Source organism: Mus musculus, chromosome 11 (assembly GCF_000001635.26).
Source record: "Mus musculus strain C57BL/6J chromosome 11, GRCm38.p6 C57BL/6J".
NCBI classification, from domain to species: domain Eukaryota; kingdom Metazoa; phylum Chordata; class Mammalia; order Rodentia; family Muridae; genus Mus; species Mus musculus.
Genome location: NC_000077.6, coordinates 49,167,554 through 49,188,557, shown reverse-complemented (window position 1 = coordinate 49,188,557; position 21,004 = coordinate 49,167,554). Strand labels below are relative to the sequence as shown.

The window sequence follows — 21,004 nt, the reverse complement described above, 5'->3', positions numbered from 1 at the left end:
TTCAACCTTGGACTCTATTACAACCATAATTTTTCTTTAAAAAGTAAAAACGAGGGAGATATAGGCGGCCCAGAGGTCCTTGTGCTCACAGATAAGCACCTGGGGAGTCTGGAGTGCTAAACACAGGATTGATCCTTCGAAAGAAGGAAGTCATAACCCGTTAGCTGCCCAGAAGGCTGGCAGCAGACACGGTCAATAGCCTAATGACCTTTGTACTGTCTGTGAGTCTGAGACCCCACAGGACCCTCCCCCAGACCCTTATCATAAGCTTGTTTTTCTCAATCCATAGAGCCTATTTTCTTTTTGGAAGGCATCATATGCACTTTACACAGATTTCCATTGCAGGCACATTTATTTATGTGTAGGGCATTCATATGCCTAAAATAAACCACTTGGGGGTAAAACGCCCAAAGTTTGAACCAATATCGGCTGCTTAATTGTGTTGAACCAAACTACCTTCTCGGCTCCTATGGACCATACTCTGCAGGCTATGGCGGTCTCAGAGACCCCCTGCACGAAGACTGGGAAGAAAGAAGTGTGCACATGGGAAGAGGTCAAGTCCACCCATCAGAGGCAGGAATTTTGAGTAGGATCTTGGAAAGAGTGCCGATTGGTAGGAAAGAGACCTATAGAATGCCATGCGCATGGGCGGAGCGTGTGACACAGCTTTGCCTTCCGGCTCCGTGGAGAGATTAGGAGGATCTCCACATGGAGAATGCAGAGAGAGGACTGTGGGAAAGCAAGAGCAAGGGGTGAAGGTTAAGTGACTGGAGAGTCTTGAAGAGGAAGGACACACTTTATAGAACAAACTCAAGAGAAGGGTAGATTCGCCACCTCTAGCAGCCTCTCTTCTGTTCGCATTCAGCTTCATGTAGAGTGCAGCTTCACTGCAGAAATGCTTATACCCCACTGTTTCCGCGCTGTATATGAACGCTGTTCTAAGTCTGCTTGTGACAGTGTTCCCAGGAGGTTTCCGCCGGGTGTTTCCCTGCAGAGAGGGATATGATGGGTTAAGTCAGAGCTGGGCACAAGCACTTCCCAACTTCTAATGGAGACTGCAGTCTGTCTCAGTGTTACTGGGAAGCTAGAGGGGCTGGCCTTGGACCACCATCCAGCCTCCCTGGATATCCAGCTTGATCTATCCAGAAATCCTGGATGGCCAGCTTGGGCATTCTTTTTCTCTTCTTAGCCACCTGCAGATGCAGCCTGTTCTAACGAAGTTCCCAGGCACCTTTGGCCTCTTTTTAAGACACTGGAGGGTCATTTTCTATGGGAACTTAGCTTGAGATTTTTTTCCACGAGGACGGGATATGACGGAGACTTCCTCGTTTTGTTCTATCTATCTTGGTTTTTATAACAAAGGGCAGAACCAATAGTTTATGTCCTAAGGTGAAAGGTGGGCGAGTAATTTTGTCACCAGTGAGCTGCATCCTCTTCCTGAACCCAGCTGCCAGCCCACATCCAAAGCAGCTTAGCATCAGGGACTAACATTTCACAATCACCCCCTTTAGAGGGAGGTGAGATTGCCAGCATCCCTCTACCGCTTGGATCTTCTTCTGTTACCTGAAAGGTACGTGGCTCCTTTGCAACACTTGTATGAACCTTCTAGAAACAGAAAGCAGAAAAAGATAGAAAGCACCCTAGGGGAAGCACAGCATAGGTGGAATCACATATGCTCTCATCACCCAGTTCTGGTGGTTTGGTTGCTGGGGTGCGTGGGATGTTTTGGTTGTCTTAGGGGAGATGCCCATTCAGGCTGGCTCCTCTGAGGAGGCAAAGTTCCGATGCATCCTTTTCCCCTGCAGATGAAAAGGGTTCATTCTTTTGGTCCTCCCTTCTTAAAGTGACTCAGCTCTTTATGAGGATGGAAATCCTCTTATAGACCAAGTAAAATCACACTGATGCAAGCTAGTGGGCAGTAGAGGGCACTGGAGTGGGAAAGGATTAGGAAGTGCGCAGGTCTCATTTGCCCTTTGGAACTTATGGGGATAAACTGCAAGATGAAATGTACCGATTGTGGTTTGCAAAACAACAGTGCAGAACAGCAGACGTGAGAGGTGGGCTTCAGTACTACAGTGTGCACGAGCTCTGTGTCCTTCATAGCTTCAGAAAGTAGCATCCCAAGGGATCACCGGGACAACTTAGCTAGGTCTGAGGCCTCTTCACCGAGGTCTCCATCTTCCACCACCACCACACCCCAATTCAGCGTGTCTAGCTTTCTCCTTTCTCCAGCCAAACTTCTCCACCTGGATCAGACTCTGGAGCCCGTGGCAACCTTGGCACACGTGGTGAAAACTAGAAAGTGTTTCTCCTTGGGGGAAGCTGTGGGAAGGATCAAAGCCTTTAACTGAAGGGAAGGTGGAGAGGAGCCTTGAGGTGGGGAGTAGTGTGGTGAATGGCACACAAAGTCACTTTAGGAAACTCTCTTCTTGTCCCTTCAGGAAATTTCCAGGCTTCCAATTACAGGCTATCCAGCAGATACCCCTGAATATTGAACAGATACTGAAGTCCCATGACTCCTGTCTAAAAGGCTGATGACAAAGTCTTGGGGACACTTTGGTTTAAGCTTTCATTCTTTTTCTTTGGCAGTAAAATTTAAATTCATCATTTGTGACCTAGTTTCTTCTTTAGTGCGGGTGGGTATGGCACTGCTTGAGGCTGGGTGCCTCATAACAGCATGATGGTTTGTAGTTATTGATGCAAATGAAATCAGAAGCCAGACCTGACACAGCACAGCTGGGGAGAGGCTGGGAGAGAAAAACAGATGCTGTAAACAACAGCTGAGGAAGAAATCTCCCTCTGCCACCTCTAGCTGTGTGTGAAGGTGTCCCACATGCCTCAGCTTACCTACCTATAATTTGGGCTTTTTGGTAAAAGTAGTAGTAATACTGACGGAATATGTGAGTGTTCAATAAGTAAGTATTTAATTTATGTTTATTGCTTGTGGGAATTTACATGGTGTGTGTGTGTGTGTGTGTGTGTGTGTGTGTGTGTGTGTGTGTGTACTCTTTTCTAGTCACTTCAGGAAGTTTCCAGACTACTGGCTTTCGATTAAAGGCTATCCAATAGCTATCCCTGAGTAGTGAACAGACACTGAGTACCTGTGACTCCTGTCTGTGAAGAGGCTGGTGACAAAGTTATTACTACCTTCATCAATAAGCCTATATTACAAGTTGGGAAATTGAATCATGTGGGACACTTTCACACACAGTTAGAGGTGATAGAGTGGAGCTTCTACCTCAGTGTGTGTGTGTGTGTGTGTGTGTGTGTGTGTGTGTGTGTGTGTGTGCGTGTGTTCACGTATACACCTTATATTTTAACCTTTTTCCCCCCATAGCTTCAGTGATGGCAATCACGTGTTTATCACAACAGAGAAATGACTACAGATAGCAATTCTGGAACATGCTACCCCATTTACTTGCCCCTTGGGGAAGAACAAACTGTCCTTAGCTAACAAGAGCTACCACTTCACGTACTTGCCCCTTTGGAAGGAACACACTTTCCCTCTAGGCTGACAAGAGCTACCACTTAACACAGTTGACTAAGTCCTCACATTGTAGCTCATCCAAACAGACCACTGCATATGCCCCAGTGCTTGCTTTGCAAGGTGCTATCTGGGTGGTGATGTTCCTAGTGTGGCTTTGCTCTCTTGGGACTCTAAGCTGTGTCTGGCCCATAAGAACAAGGCATGAAAGGGAAGGGAAGACAAGGTGAGTGACAAACACAAAGTCAGTGTGGCTTCGGATGCCTTGCTGCCACTTTGCAGAGCTGTCACTGACATGCACGTGCCCACTTCTGTCATCAGCCACAGTGGACAAGGCACATTACTGTCCCTTTGGAGCTTTCATCTTTGCCCAGGACTTCTGGTCTTGTTAGTTATCGCACAAATAATAATCTCAGTATATTCAGACCATCAAAACAGATAGGTTGGCTCCAGAGGGGAATGAGCCTTCCTCCCTCTAAAGAGTCCATCTGAAACACAATTGGTGTGGCCCTTACTTGCTCCTCTGCCTTATCTCTGCAACCTCTGAGTCTGAGCTCCAAAGCCCCAAATGTGGTACATTCATTTCTTAGACCATTGCTTCCTGCACCCCATCTTGTGTTCCTACCAGTCTGGGTCCTTCTAGCCCATAAGTCACCCTGAGGAGTCCTTATCAACCTTCCTACATCTCCTCTGACTGCTTTCCTACTGCGCAATCCTACATCTTTGTCCATAGTTTTGCAGATCATATGGCTAGGGCTCAGCAGAAGCAAAGGCTATCTGGGGGTCACCAAACAATGGCGAGTGTGGTAGCAAAAGACAGAGTAGAATGTGAGTTGGATTAGAGAGTAAAAATCCACTGGATATGCCCTCCCCCCGAGGAACAGTCGTGATGGGATGAACCCTTTCTGGAAGAAAGCTGCAAAATGATGTTTCGAAAGTGGAGAGAGGAGAAGGTGATGACTTTTATTTATAGAGTGTTTCTTTATTTCTGTGTTTGAGACAGACTCTGGCTAGCTAGCCCAGGGCTCTCTTTACACTCATGATCACTTTGCTTCAGTCTTCTGCATGCTGGGATTTTAAGTGTGTGCCATCACATGCAATTTAAACAGCATCTTGTCAACTCATAGGAGGCTTAGACTTTTTCCTTCCTTTGCTCAAGCACAAAGATTGAGGTTCACCCAGCTACAAAGTCTGCTGCCTGAAGTCCTACGCCTAAATAAAGAAGCGATGTGGAGAGACTCTGTATCCCAAGATGCACTCATCACATTAGACTCATTGGTTGCTAGACTTAGATGCTAACACAGAGCGCAACAGGGACTTAAGAGATAGAGGAGTCTGAATTTTCTGGACCAGAGGATAGAGAAGGGATTGCCAGATGGTATCCCTCCATCAGCTGGGCCTAAAGATGCAAAAAACATGAGAACAGGGACTAGTTAGCCCCCAATAAGATCAGAATAGATGAAATTGACCAGAATGTCCCAAAGGTTGGCAGGTAGCCACCATATATACTCTGCTTTGGAAAAAAATAGCTCTGTCTTCCTGTTTTATGAACCTGATGTTCCAGGGCAAAGAATGTGTACACCAGTGGTCTGCAGTGGGGAGGAAGGGAGATAAAGCTGCATTTGATATTCTTCCTAGATTTCCCATTCTCTGGGGAGTGTCACTAACCCAGAGGAGGGTGACACTGAGCCTCCACACAATGTATGGCTCCATTCCTGAGTCCAAACAATACGTTGCTTCCTCTGGGACCCTTCAACCCTGTCTGCTCACAGCACCATGAGTTCCAATGGTAACAGCATCACCTGATAAAATTAGAATCAGTTCTTATATCCTGTCATAGTTAAAAAGAAGCTATGAGCTTGATATGGAACTCCAGAATTAGCTAATAATAATAACAATAAATAAAAGAATGAATATAATCTCAGACCCTCTGGGTGAAGGGTCACCGTCCATATTACCCTGCATGTTCATTATTTTCTAGGTGGGCCCTCACCGCTGACAGATGGCAGATTTCTCAGTATTTCTGGGGTTTCTGAAGCAAATACCTCGGTGCCTCAGCATCTTCTTCACCTACCTTCTCTTCCTTCAGTTGTGGGAGGTGAACTCAGGTAGTGTATTTGATCTGCAGCCATAGTCAGCTCATCCAGGTAGAATATGAGCACCCAAACTCTGCCCCTATTTCTGCTGGGTGCCCTCTAGGAGTGGGCTCTCATGATACAGCACCAGACCATACTAATTACTAAAATGCCAAAAGATTCCCACTCAGGGTTTTGGAATTTGTTATTGTTGTTCGGTTGATTGGTTTATTTTTCTTTTGCTTTTGTAACTTTTGTTGTTTTGTTTTGAAACAGGTTCTTGCTATGCAGCCTAGGGTGGCCTGGAACTCTCAATCCTCTTACCTCAGCCCCTTCAGTACTAGGACATACACTAACCATTACCATTATATACCAACCAGTACAGCTATATAGCAACCAGTACAGCTATATAGCAACCAGTACAGCTATATAGCAACTAGTACAGTTATATACCAACTAGTACAGTTAAATACCAACCAATACAGTTATATACCAACCAGTATAGTTATATACCAACCAGTATAGTCATATACCAACCAGTACAGTTATATACCAACCAGTGTAGTTATATACCAACCAGTATAGTCATATACCAACCAATACAGTCATATTAACCAGTACAATTATATACCAACCAGTACAGTTATATAGCACTATTTACTGCTTCAATCCCAGTTGTTAAAGCCACACTGCTTGATGCTCTTTCATCAGTTTGCCAGCCCCTGTTTCCCATATACACTTCCCTGGAACAAAACAAGCACAGAGAAGAGCAGTTCTCTTTCCTGGACAGCCTTGCTTTCCTGGGAAGCTAATAGATGAAGGATAAATGGAAGAGAGAGACAGAGACAGAGACAGAGGCATCTCAGGTGTGTGAGAAGGACAGTTGAAGAGACCCCGGAGAGGGAACCTGGTAGGAAGGTGACAGGATTGGCTGGGATTCGTCCAGGAGGTAAAAGGTTGCTGTTGGGTGTTTTTTGTTTTTGCTTTTTCCCAAAATGACACAAAGCAAGAAACGTCCATGATCTACAGGCAAAGTGAAGGATGAGGAAAGAGATGTAGTATGTTTGAGTTTGGGGAAGAAGTGTTAGCTGAATTTAGAAAGGAGGAAGCCGACTAACGATAGCAGAGAGGCCACCTGGAGGCACCAGAAAAGAAGACCAACGATCAAATGAAAGAGTATGACAGGTCTCTCTCAATGGCAGAGTTCAGTAGGCATTTAAATACCAAAATACACAGAAGCTATACATATGAACTCTGTTGATAAATGTTGTGAAAACTGCCTGCCCAGGCTAGCTTATTGTCAGTTTGACACAAGTCAGAGATATCTGAGCAGTGGGAAGCACACTTGGGAAGATGGCTCTTTATGACTGACTTGCATGCAAGCCTGAGGCATCTTAAATTAGTGATTGATAGAGAAAGGCCCAGCCTTTCTGCTTATACATTCTGGGCCTAAGAAAGCAGACTGAAGACTCCATGAAGAACAAAGACAGTAGGCAGCTCTCCCCTATGGTCCCATGGTCTCTGCTTCAGTTCCTGCCTCCAGGGTCTTGCCTTGAGGTCCTGCCTTGACTTACCTGTAAATGAGACCTTTCCTTCTCAGGTTGCTCTCAACCATGGTGTTTATCACAGTGATGGCAACTCTACTAAGACATGGACAGAATAAGGCTCTCCAGTCTCACTGCCCAGAACGTAGCACCATCAGCTAAATGGTTTCTCTCTTTCAAGATCTTTTTCTTGGTGCACTTATACAAACCAGCAATTCTCTATCACAGGCATACATTTTGTTAGTCACAAAACACATTGTATTTAGCATGCTCCCCTGGCCACACACAGCTCCTCAAATGGCATCTGCTTGATTGATTCAAACCAATAACTAGTCCCTCTCTGTACAGTGCATCTCTTTGTAATGTGTGTACATAGATAGGTATTTTAATTGACTTTTTTCATAACAATTTCTTCTCCAGGAAAGCACACAGATTGTTCTTGGAGAGCATCTCATCTTTGTCGTTTGGATGATTTGCTGTAGATTTCTGATCTACAAACAAAAGTGATTTTTTTTTTTTTTTAAGTTTGAAGTGGGTTGATGCATTGTTTTGGATTATTGTCCTAGACAAGGTCTGGGTGTTGGGCCCTGAGGAGTCCATTTTGGCCCGCGTCGGGGAAGCGGTGGAGTTCCCATGTCGCTTATCATCATACCAAGACGCAGAGCACATGGAAATTCGCTGGTTTCGGGCCCAGGTCTCCAACGTGGTGTACCTGTACCAGGAGCCGCAGGGGCGCTCCAGCCTGCAGATGGCACAGTTCCGAAACAGGACCTTATTTGAAGCCTATGACATTGCAGAGGGAAGCGTGAACCTACACATCCTTAAAGTGCTTCCCTCCGACGAGGGCCGATATGGGTGCCGCTTTCTTTCTGACAACTTCTCTGGTGAAGCCACGTGGGAGCTGGAAGTAGCAGGTACGTTCTCAAGCCAGACAGGAGCTGGAGACAGAGGAAAGGATCGGATTGGAGTTGCAGAGAGAATCTCGGGTCGAAAATAAACAACAAACGCAGTATTTTAAAACGTTGGGTGTGGCATGAAGGGATACTTCTGAGGTCTAGTGCCTGGCCAGTACACACAGGCTGAGGTTCGATCCCCAGTACCAGCGGTTGGGAGTCAGGTGGTAGAAGCATTTAAAACGATTAAAAGAAAAAAAACAAAAAACAAAAAACAAACCAGTATGCAGCAATAAAAAGGTTCAAAAAATACTGAATGACTTCAAAACAGCTGGAGAGGTAATTTTAAATCATAATGACAAGGCGAATCAAAGTGACATAAGGATGTAATAGGCATTTGTGTAAGATCAGTATTTGTAGTATTATATGGAATTTCAAGAACATCGAAGATTCCTAAATACCAACCCACAGGAGCTGAATATGGTCCATCAGCACCGTGTTTTTTCAAGCACAGAAGCTTGAAAATACGAGCTCCTGGCCAACATCTAGAATGCCCAGAGCCTGTAATGTCTCAATGAGCAGATGTGCCATGATTCCTAGAATCCATTAACAAGAGGGTAAAAAACAAAGAAATCTGAGGATGTATTTTTTGTACATAATTAATAGGGGAATATTGTAGGAAGACGTGTAAGAAATACAAGCTAGAAGCAAATAGAAGTGGATTGCATAAGTAGTGAGACATAAGGAATTAAAATGATGGAGAAAGGCCTGGGGGCTTTCCTGATATGTATTTTACATATCATTGCTATTTAAACAGCATTAATCTTTTATTGTTTTTGATTGAAGTAGAATTACATCCCTTTCTACCCTTCTTTTCTCCCTAAAACTCTTTCCAGATACCCTCCCTCAAACCCTCCTTCCATGTCCCTCACTCTCAAGTTGATAGCCTCTTTTTCCTTTTTCCTTGAGTACTATTGTTACATACATGAAGAGTGGTCAGCCTTGAAGTCATATATGTACCAGCCACAAAAAGGACTCCCTCTCTCCATATATATATATATATATATATATGTATGTATATATGGAAAGAAATATATATATATATTTCTGTACACACAGATATGTACACACATACATTAATATTTTGCAAGTTTAAAATATACGGCTGGGGATAGAGCTCAGTGGTAGGGTGTTTACTTAGTTGAACGAGAGCGGGGTTTGACCCCTAGCACATAATTTGATAGTTAAATAACAAATGATAGCTAGATATCAGAGCTAGCTCTGTTTGACTGGGAAAGGATTGCGTATACTGTAGGCATTTGAGATCTAGTGAGAATTAACAGAGGATAATCTACTGGAGTTCTGAGTGAGATGATTCTTCATTGTAGTGGGATCATTTATGGCACAATATAACTAAATGCACATAGCCCCTCCCCGCTGAAGCTCACATACATGCTAAGAGCAGTCATAATTCCTGACATCTTACGGTGCCCTCAGATGGTGAGCAGTGGCAGGAATTTTATGCATGGTGAGCCTGATCTTTCTCACTCCTTCTGCTCTCCCAGGATCGGGCTCAGACCCACACATCTCCCTCCAGGGCTTCAGTGGAGAAGGTATTCAGCTGCAGTGCAGTTCCAGTGGCTGGTACCCCAAGCCAAAGGTTCAGTGGAGAGGTCACCAGGGTCAGTGCCTTTCTCCAGAGTCTGAAGCCATCACCCAGAATGCCCAAGGCCTGTTCAGTCTGGAGACATCCGTGATTGTCCGAGGAGGAGCCCATAGCAATGTGTCTTGTATAATCCAGAACCCCTTGCTGCCCCAGAAGAAAGAATTCGTGATCCAGATTGCAGGTCAGTAGGCACTGGCTCACACTTGTCTTTCTAATCATCAAAAGCTCCATGTTGATTCGCCCAGAAGTCATCTATACAATAATGCATGGCTTAGGGGAGGGGGTGTAGCTTCTTGGTTTGATGCCTATCTCTTGTATGAGACCCCGGAAGAGGGCTCTTAACTACTGAGCAATCTCCACCTTAGTTTACTATACTTTCTAAAGGTTAAAAATATTTTTTTAAAGTAAACACCCCTCTGCAATAAAACATTACTTTTGAATGATTAGATCACACAGACACAGAATTATTAAGCCAACGCATGTTTCTGCAGAATTAGGCTCTGCTTTTGTCTTCGTCCCTTCATCCCTGGCCACTCTGGAAGCTGCCCTGGGCTACAGACAGCACCAAACTGCACCCAGCCTCTGGGGCCTGTCTTAGTTAGGGTTGTAGTGCTGTGAAGAGACATCATGAGCATGGTAACTCCTATTAAAGAAAAAAACATTTAACTGGGGTTGGGTTACAGTTCCAGAGGTTTAGTCCATATCATCATGGCAGAAAGCATGGTGGGACCCAGGTTTTGGAAACAGAGTTGGATAGGCACTCGGGGGCGGGGGGGAGGGGAGAGAGAGAGAGAGAGAGAGAGAGAGAGAGAGAGAGAGAGAGAGAGAGAGAGAGATTGGCTTGAGCTTCTGAAACCTCAAAAGCCCACACTCAGTGACACATTTCCTTCAAAAAGTCACACCTCAATAATGCCACTCCCTATGAGTCTTTGGGGAGGACAGTTTCTTTTTTTCTTTTTAATTTATTCTTCTTTCATATATTACAACTCAACTGCAGTTCCCCCACCCCTACTTCTATACCTCCTCCCTCCATCCCCTCATCCACTCCTTCTATGTTTCCCTTCAGAAAAGGGCAGCCTTCAGTGGATAGCAACCAAACATGGCATATCAAGTTGCAGTAAGACTAGGCACTTCCCCTCATATTAGAGGTGGATGAGTCAACCCAGTGGAAAGAAAAGGGGCCCAAAAGCGGGCAAAAAGAGTCAGAGGTAGCTTCTACCTCCACTGTTAGGTATCACACAAGAAGACCAAGCTACACAACTATAACACATTACAGAGAGCCTAGGCCAGTCTCATACAGGCTCTCTGGTTGGCAATTGAGTTTTTATGAGCCCAGGTTACTTGATTCTAAGGTTTTCTTGATCCCTGTGGTTCCTACAAACCTTCCTCCCCCTCTTTCAGAGCATTTCCCAAGTTTCACCTAATGTCTGGCTGTGGCTCTCTGAAACATTTCCACCAGTTGCTGGTGGAGTCTCTCTGATGATGTTTATGCTAGGCTCCAGTCTACGAGTATCATTAGGAATCATTTCATGGACTTTTTTCTTTGCTGGTCATGTTTGCTTCTATCCTAAGTGTCTGGGCTCTGCTGTGGGCTCCCTTTCATGGCATGAGCCTCAAGCAGGACCAGTCACTGGTTGGCCACTCCCACAAGTTCTACACCACCTTTACCATAGCACGTCTTGTAGGCAGGACAAATTGTAGGTCAAAGGTTTTGGGGTTGGGTTGGTGTCATGGAACCATTTTCATTGACACTAACACAGGGCTTGGTTCGGTTGCTACTGTGGCTAAGCAGCTATTGGTTTTATTGGGGATTCTTCCAGTGGTGTGAGAACTGAGATAAATGCCAGGGAGCAAGTGACAACCTGTAGATTCCCCAGCCAGGTTGAAAACAGTTTGGATGCTAAACTCCTTCAAGTGTAGATCAGAGCTGAAAAAGTGGGGTTGTGGTCCCCCAGTTATAAGTGGTGGGGAGATGAAGGGCATACCTGTGCTGTGGCATCCAAACCCACTGGGAGAAACCAGAGACTTCATTCCAAACTCAGATTAAATGAATTTATTCTTACTGCTCACAGAAGGACAACAGCCTTAGAACCAAAGAGCATGCTGTGTGGAAGGGGGATTGTCTTAGTTAGGGTTTTATTGCTGTGAACAGACACCATGACCAAGACAAGTCTTATAAAAAAAACAACATTTAATTGGGGCTGGCTTACAGGTTCAGAGGGTCAGTCCATTATCATCAATGGCAGGCATGGCACAGGCAGAGCTGAGAGTTCTATGTCTTCATCCAAAGGCTGCTATTGGAAGACTGACTTCCAGGCAACTGGGGTGAGAGTCTTAAGCCCACACCCACAGTGACACACCCGTTCCAACCAGGTCACACCTATTCCAACAAGGCCACACCTCCAAATGGTGCTACTCCCATGTTCAAGAATATACAAACCATCACAGGGATTAAGGTGGTTTTTTGTTTTGTTTTGTTTTGTTTTTTTGTTTTTTGTTTTTCTTTAAGGCAGACACCAGAAAGGTGTGTGTTACAGCTATCCACGGAATCCACAGCTGGGCAGGAAAACTGGTTTACTTCCCTCGGTTGTTTCTGACTTTTCCTCTATATAACAATAAAAAGGCCATTACATCCCTTTCCCACAGTGATAAGCAAGTTTACAGAAGCAATGGCAGCTGTTATTACCCCAGAGCCCATTTTCCTATTCTCATTTCACCTGCAGGCCACTAGCATCTCACAGGCATTGCAGAGCAAAAGGTCAACGCCACTTAAGGGACCCCTGGCTTCATATTGAGTCTCTTTAGTCATCACAGGGGACCTGTATAAATTATTACCCAGGTCTGAGCACACTAATAACTGAGATAGAGCAGTTCATTTGGGAACAGGCAAAGACGCAGTGCCATCAGGCTGGCTGTCGCATTCTTGAGCAGGGACCCATCCTTTATCTTCAATTCACAGCCTTCCCTTCCTCCACAGTAGTGAATTCTGCCATTGTACCCGATCCTACCTGGAGTGAAGGCTGCACAGCTGTGTTTATGTTCTGTTCATACCTGGCTAGAGAGGCTCCCACTGAAGATGTAACTGGCCACCCTAAGGTCCAAGACATCATGATGTGGGGTCCAAGACGTTCTTGCTTCAGTGGTTAGTAGAGAACTAACCTAAGTTGAGATAACTAACACCATGTGGCACGTCTTCCAGATGTGTTCCTACCCAGAATGTCCCCCTGGAAGAAAGCGTTTGTGGGAACCCTGGTGGTCCTGCCGCTCAGTCTGATTGTGCTCACCATGCTGGCGCTGCGATATTTTTACAAGCTGCGGAGCTTCCAAGGTATGAGTCAGGCCCTGGAGCTGGTTTTGCTCCATAATGGTACAGTCTAGGTAGAGGTCTAATGGGGTTCGTTTCCCCTGCCGGGAGTGGCAGGAAACCTCAGGGAAACCTCAAGCACCACAGACAGAATCAACAGTTGAAATGGGAGGTCATTTTGTTTTTTGGTTTTTTCATTTGGGATGAGGAAGCACATACATGCAACAGATACACAGAGAAAAAAAACTCTTGGGAAGCTATCAGATCTCTTCCGAGGAAGACCGGGACTTTAAATCCTCTGAAGAATCTTCCTCCCCTACTGTATGGCGGCTTGGTTTGAGGACAGATGGAATGGTTGATTGGTCCACAAAGGCTATGTGAGGTGTCCTGATCAGGCTTTGAATGTGTAGAGTCAGTCAGGAGTCCTGCTGGTGGGCAACGAAAGCTGCCAGGTTTTTTGTTATTTGTGTTTGTCTCAAGACAGGAGGTTGAGGAAGACGCTGGCCATCTCGGCACCTTTATATTAACTACCTATGGTCCCGCTCCCTGTCTGCCCACCAGGGAGTCTAACATCCAGTCTTTCAATAGGAAAATGGGGGAGGGGAGCGAGGGGGAGGGGCGGCTCGGAGGTGTGGAGGGACACGGGGAGGGGCACAAGGCAACCCAGTCTGGAAGAAGAGCTTGAAAAGAGCAAGCTCGTTACTCAGCTCTTCCCATTCCTTCTTCCTTTCAGAAAAACAGGTGAAGCAGGGAGAGGAGGTCCGAGGTAAGTCAGAGGCGGCGCCCTCTAACCCTACATCCGGAGCAGGGCCCAGGTTTCCAAGGCAAGACCTCAGTCTTGGAGGGGGCATCTAGGACTAACAGAGCAGAGGGAGGGAAGGCCTGGGTTTGCTAAGCTGTGTCCAGGCACCCAGACTGGCTCCCAGATGCAAAGCACTGAGACTGCATACCTTGGGGGGAGTGAGGTTCCCGTGTTCATAATCTGTCCTGTCTGGTCATTCCTCACCTCAGACAGAGGATGTCTGAGAACATCCTCTATTCCTTTTGTCTCCAGGAAGACAAATTGCACGGTTGAGTAAGTTCTGGGTCCCTCACCACAGGGCAGGCTACAGGACAAGTATGCTTATCTGGCCACCCCTGGAGCAGAAAAGGGCAGTCAAAGTGACTAGGATCCCTGGAGAGAAAGAAGGATGACACCCATCTGGTTCTCCACCTAGCTTTGCCTGCCTCTCCTCCCTCAGTCAGACTGAGATGGGCTGCTTGTGCATCCCAGCTTCAGGGTTTGTTCAACACACCCTGCTGGAGTGTTTACGTCCCCCAACTCATCTTCCTTTCTCTTTTAACCCAAATGCCACTGTGGAGATGGAACCTTGAGTTTGCACTAAAACGGCAACACTCTGATAAATTACTTTCCCTCTCATTGGAACACACCAACTTAAAACCATCGAGGGGTGTGGTGTAGCAGAGAGACAGACAGAGGAAGGTGAGGAAGCTGAGCACCTTGGGTCTCACTGCCTACCCCATCCTACCAAAACAAAAACAAAAGCATAAAACAAACAAACAAGAACTCAAACCAAACCAAACCAAAGCAGCACTGCATTAAGTCATCAAGATCACAGCCTGAATTAGTATACTGATTGTTTTTAAAGAGTACAGAAGATGGAGAGACCAGAGGACCACATTCTAGAGACAGAGTCAGATCTTTTACATCTAGCCAGGAAAAAATAATTACGTCGTCCTCTTATCTTCAAATGAAGTATTCAGGAAATGACCCCAGAGACGTAGGTGCTCTGTGCCTGAGCTTATTTATGTGCTTCTGGCCCTGCGCCCCAAACATACAAACACCAGGAACATCTTTTGGTTTTAGAAAGAATAAACTCTCTACCCAATTGGAGCCTAGGGGAGAAACCCTTTAGAACCAAGCTTGTTGTTCCTCCCAGGCCCAGTGCCTGTTGATTTCTTCCTCTGAAATGAAGATAGGATAAAGGCTCTGGAGTGCTGGGGATGAGCCTCCTACAGGGTAATGTGGCATCAAGGGTAGAGCTGCAGAGAGAAGTGACCTGAGATGAAGGAATGTGTTTACATCAGAAGGTTGACAGCTCTCTGTTTTGCTTGCAGAGAAACTTCAGACAGAGCTTGGTAAGTGTCCTCCACAACAGAACCATCCCTTTCAGTCCCCTATTATACCTGACTATTTATTTATGTATCCTTTCCTCTCCCAACAAAGTATGGCACCCAGGCTGGAACTGTGCTGGCTGCATGGGTGTCGAGGGAAGGGGGAATTGGGCAACTATGGCCAAAAAAAAAAGTGGTGTCCTGACTTTCTAATACCCCTTTTCCTTTGTTGCTACAGACTGGAGAAGGTCTGAAGGCCAGGCTGGTGAGTAAAGCCCCTTTCTCTCCTGCTGTTTCTCACTAGATTCCTTGACTTCCATGATAGAATCATACCTTTCTAAACCCACTGAAAATGTCCTAAGTTGGAAATGCATTTGATGTGCCTACTAAACATCACTGAGGCACCCGGCCAAAACCCGGGCTGGGGTTTTGGCCGGGTACCTTCTGATCACGTGGCTAGCTCACTGTGGCTTCCCCGGCATCTCCATAGAGTTAACCCGCCACCTATCACCAGCCTGAGAACTGATCGAAACTCCAAGCCTGGTTTCTAATGAATCCTAAGACTCCCACACTATTGTAAAGTAACGCAAGCAAGCAAGCAAACACACCAAAAATGTAGGTCAAGCGATCACTAGCCAGTTACTCTCTACTTAGCAACATCACACTCTTGCCTGGTGCTTCCATTTTCTCTCCTGTGCTTCCCAGGTTGTATGCATATTGTACTTGGTAGAGGTCAGACCCACGTTTCCTTGTATATTTATACTTATTGTCCCAAGGCTACATGTGGAAGAGCATTGTTTCTAATCCTGGTTACTGAATGGAAAAAAAAACCAAATAAACAAACAAATAAATCAAAAGGAAAGGGCATGAGTGGTCCTAGGAATGGTGTAGAGGAAGTTTACTGTAGCTAAAAGGGAGAACCCAGAGTGGACACGCCCCTGAGCCATGTGAGGAGAGTTGGGGAAGGGAAGGGAGAGAGGAGGGAGGCGAACCAGGTATAGCAGCCAGGAAGCCTAAAAGAGAACTGGGTACCAAAATGGCTGGATTTTAAATAGGGAAGGGCGGCTGGGGGTGGGGGGTGGAGGAGCAGCCCAGCCTTCCTCTCTTGGCTGGAGAAGGTTAGGGTAGTGGGCAGGGTATGTCAGCCAGGATTGAGGGATCCTAGAGCCTAGCATAGACCTTGATATGCTAATAGGCACCAGAGGCATAGGTAGATGGAAAAGACATATGCCATTTTTGCCACATATAAGGAGAATGACTCTTTTTTAGCAAGTATGAACTATCTTTTTAAATCCCAGAGGGAATTCTGGCTTTTGCCTAAAGGCTAGACTCTGGGAAAAGGAATTTCTTGGAACCTGACAATGTCATAAAGGCCTATATTCCCTCCATAAGGCCATCAATCTAATGTATACTTTATTTTGTATACATTCTTGTAAACCTGGGTTTCTACTTTGTCACATGCATCATAGGTTTTTGTAAACATCATTCATAGTCACATGCTGTCTGTCCCTTGCTTCATACACGTATTACTGACTAAATATCCATATTGTGTATGTTAGGTCTGCTTCTTCTTGCTGATTCTCACTGCACATCACTGCAAACCACACCGAATAAGCCCCAAGTGTGTTGTCCTATCACCCTGTTTCTCTAGGAAGTATAACCAGGAAGGGAGATTAGGATGCTGGCCAGACAAAGGTTTCCCAGAAAGCCATCTTCCTGCCACCCCCTATGGTGAAGCTCTGTACACTTGCATCCTGTGTGGACTAGCTCTCTAAATTTGCCAGCCCAGAGAGATAAATGCTTTCTCATTCTTTTATTTGTGGTGCTCTCTGGATACTAACGTTCTGAGGATTCCTGTATGGTGTTGGTGTACACACACACACACACACACACACACACACACACACACACACAATCGATATTAAACAACACGAATTCCTTTTATTACTGTGTCATTTACTGTTAGCTTTGTTCATGTTCCCATTATTAAAGAGAAATCATTACTTTACTTTTGATAAAGTTTAATTCATCAAAACTTGTACCTTATGGCTTATGTTCCTGAAATTTTGTTGAAGACCTTTGCTAAGGATCCCACGATGATGCTGTCTTATAACTTCTTTTATTAATGTATAGTGTATTTCTCACCTTCTAGTAGTGTCACATAGCATCTGATACAGGAAACTTGCAGTGAGCAAAGGTTTACTTGAGATCACAGTTTCAGTGGTGATGGATCCATGGTCACTTGGGCCTGTGACCAGGCAGCACATTGCAGCAGGGAGTGTGAGTAGAGAAAGCTGCTTGCCACACAGTAGGCAAAGAGAAGAGACGGGAAGGCCAGAGTCTCAATAACCCCTGGATGGCCAGAAGACTTTCATTTTTGCTATCTCTCTTAAAGATTCCACATAGTGCAGAGCTGAGGACTAAGCCTTTAACTCAGGGCCATTGGAGAATATTTCATATCCAAACTGCAATGACATGTTTCATGTGTAGGCCATTAATCCTACAGAATTCCTCACACTCTAGCTGTGAGGTAACAGTGAGTCCACTGATTTGTCTGTGTGCAGGGAATGGGTCTTCTCAATGCCATTTAGTACACCAACTATAATTTCCCCATTGAGGCAAGGTTTCCACTTGAGCGGATGTTCAGTCCAGATGGGCTTGCCCAAGGGCTCGCCTCCCCTGCTTGTTATCACTATTATGGCCTTAGTGGCTTCCGGATGTTCAAATGTTCCTTCCCTGTATCTACTTCCCTTTTAATTTGTGGGCAGCTCTTGAGCAAGGGATGCCATCTTATGGGTCTCAAAGTTACTGGCTGATCTCTCTGAGTCCTCTCTCCTCTCTCTTTGGTTTCAGAGTGGAGAGCAGCCCAGCAATATGCAGGTAAGTATCTGAAGCTGACCGGTTGGGTTGGGTCTTGCACAGAAGGGATGCAGAGGGACCTGACTTTAGAGGGAGGATTTTTCCAGGAGTCAAGTCCATATCCTGGAAATGAACACATTATACATACTACATGCTGCATACATGTTCCATGACAGGAAGACTGCTTCTGAGATCTTTTGCAGAAGAAAGGGCAGAATCTGAAAGGAACCTCTCAGATCATTTCAGAGAAGGGCCCCTCAGGCAGCCATGATGATACACACACGAAGTCCCAGTGCTTGGGAGGCTGAGGTCAAGATCATGATCTTGATCATGAGTCAAGATCATCCTGGGCTATATAGGGAGACCTTGTCTCAAGAAATGGGCAGGTGTGTACCCTCTAGTTTCTCAGCCATCGAGTGGTTGTGTTTGGGGTCATGGGTGTTGGAGTGTAGGTCACTGAATGATCTCAGAGGTTCCCTGTAGTATTAAGAGCCCTAAAATTGCTGTAAAGCAGAGGCACAACATTGACGTTCAGACTGGGCGATAGGACCAGAGGACACAGAAGCCAACAAATATCTGTCTCCTCATTGCACAAGGCTTGGCTCCGTCCTCGCAAATCTACTCATGAACCTACCTCATTTGGAACCTAAGAGTGGGATTCAGGAAGAGTTGTTTTTGGGAATGATCTGCATGATGCTCTGGGAAGAGGGATGGTTGACAGAATTGGTGGGTGGGAAGGAGTGTGATACCACCAGTTGCTCCAACTGGTCAACTAGAAGTTTTCCGAGGAACAGAGGAGAGGCCAAATGAGAGCAGAGAAGAGGAAAGAGCGGGAGGTGGAGGGAAGTAGAAGGGAGAGGAATGGAGGGGAAAGAAGAGGTTTCTGAACCTTCCTCAGTAGGTACTAACCTTAAGCTTCTGCTCAGCGGATGTGACCTTGGATCCTGCCACAGCGCACCCTAGCCTGGAGGTCTCCAACAACGGCAAGACCGTGTCCTCCCGCCTGGGGGTGCCCAGTATTGCAGCTGGGGACCCGCAGCGGTTCTCGGAGCAGACCTGCGTGCTGAGCCGGGAGCGCTTCTCCAGCGGCCGCCACTACTGGGAGGTGCACGTGGGCCGGCGCAGCCGCTGGTTCCTGGGCGCCTGTCTGGAGTCGGTGGAGCGCTCCGGGCCCGCGCGCCTGAGCCCGGCGGCTGGCTACTGGGTGATGGGGCTGTGGAACCGCTGCGAGTACTTCGTGCTGGACCCGCATCGCGTGGCACTGGCGCTACGCGTGCCTCCCCGGAGGATAGGCGTCCTGTTGGACTACGAGGCCGGGAAGCTGTCTTTCTTCAACGTGTCTGATGGCTCGCACATCTTCAGCTTCACCGACACTTTCTCAGGGGCGCTCCGCGCCTACTTAAGGCCCCGAGCTCACGACGGCAGTGAACATCCGGATCCTATGACCATCTGCTCTTTGCCGGTTAGAGGGCCACAGGTCCTCGAAGAGAACGACAACGACAACTGGCTACAGCCCTATGAGCCTCTGGACCCCGCCTGGGCTGTTAATGAGGCAGTGTCCTGACCTCAAGGCCAGGTCCAAGCACTGTCCTGAACTCCTGGACAGCGCTTTGCTCTCCTGCAGCCAAAGCAGAGTCAGCAGAAAGAGGACAGAGAGAGAGGGCCTATACAGATGAATGTATATAATTATCTTTAAACAGACAAATGAAAGATTGTTTGTGTATATAGCAGGATTCTGGAGTGTGCAGTGTAGAAGATGGGAAAGAATCATAATTATCCGCTAATGTGTGTATAGTTCTGTATAGTGTATATGTGTGTGTGTGTGTGTGTGTGTGTGTGTGTGTAATTTTGTGGATCCTGCAAAAGTCTAGAAGTAATGTCATTTCATAAGCAATGAGTTCACCTTTGGCTCAGAATACAGTTTATAGCGACTTCCTTGATCATGTATGTGGCAATTCGAACATGAAATTCAATAATGGCAGTGATGTGGCTGGCTGGGGGTAAGCAGTGGTAGAGTGCTTGCCTAGCCCGAGGGATAGCACACATCTTCAACTTCACTGCCGATTTCCCCAGAAAAGTGCATTGGATCCCCCGCTCAGGTGGAGCAGGATAAGGATGGCAGGAATGCAGCGATACTCCTAAAACATAAACATACATATAAGTAACATTTACAAACAGAAAAGGCTATATTTAGCAAAATATAAGTATATACATATACTCATCTAATATCATTAATTTTAAAAGCCATGATTTTGAAAGAGAGCTAGAAGTGAGGCATAGGAGAATTTGAGGGAAGGAAAAGGAAAGGAGAAATTATGGAATTTTGTTACAATCTCTTAAAATTAAAAATTAAGATAATGTAGTATTAGGCAATAACTAAAACCCAAATGTATAAGCCCATGCTAACACTTTATTTTTCCTCTGTTTGCAAAGGAAGTCTTAGAAATAATTAAGTGAAACCTTTCTAAAAGAGAATGGGGAGGGTGGAATGGAAAAGCTATTAGCTTTGCATCAAGGAAATAATCAGTATAGACCAAAAAACAAAAAACAAGCAAGCAAACAAAAAACTGATGGCTGATAAGCCCACCAGGCAGTCTATTGAAAAGCAAGATGGCACCAATCTTATGTAGCAATCTTACATATTTCTTAAAATAGTGGAAATATAAACACAACTGAGAAAAAAGTGTATGAAATGATTCCTAATGATACCTGTAGACTGGAGCCTAGCATCATCATTATCAGAGAGGCTTCATCCAGCAATTGATAGGAGCAGACACAGAGACCCACAGCTAAACTTTAGGAGAAGCACAGTAAATCTCCTGAAAGGGAGGAGGAAGGTTTATAGAAGCCAGAAGGGTCAAGGACAAGGACACTGTATGAACAAAGCCCACAGAATCAAATAAGCTGGGCTCATAGGGGTTCACAGAGACTGAAGGGAGGATCAGGAAGACTACATGGATCTGACCGAGGTCCTCTGCCTATATTTTACAGTTGAGTAGCTTGGTGTTCTTGTGATGCTCCTAACAATAGGTGCAGTGGCTGCTGCTGGTTCTTTTTCCTGCTT

At 45.8% G+C, this 21,004-nt stretch overlaps 1 protein-coding gene across 1 annotated transcript; it reads left to right on the top strand.

Moving 5' to 3' along the window:
• Window positions 1-1,468: 1,468 nt before the first annotated feature.
• On the top strand, window positions 1,469-20,233 carry Btnl9 (butyrophilin-like 9). Its single transcript, NM_172793.2, has 10 exons — window positions 1,469-1,570; window positions 5,466-5,592; window positions 7,670-8,017; window positions 9,562-9,843; window positions 12,862-12,990; window positions 13,700-13,732; window positions 15,085-15,105; window positions 15,320-15,346; window positions 17,935-17,961; window positions 18,867-20,233. The coding sequence occupies exons 2-10, from the start codon at window positions 5,487-5,489 to the stop codon at window positions 19,502-19,504; spliced, it is 1,611 nt and encodes a 536-aa protein (NP_766381.1). The 5' UTR covers window positions 1,469-1,570; window positions 5,466-5,486; the 3' UTR covers window positions 19,505-20,233.
• Window positions 20,234-21,004: the final 771 nt, after the last annotated feature.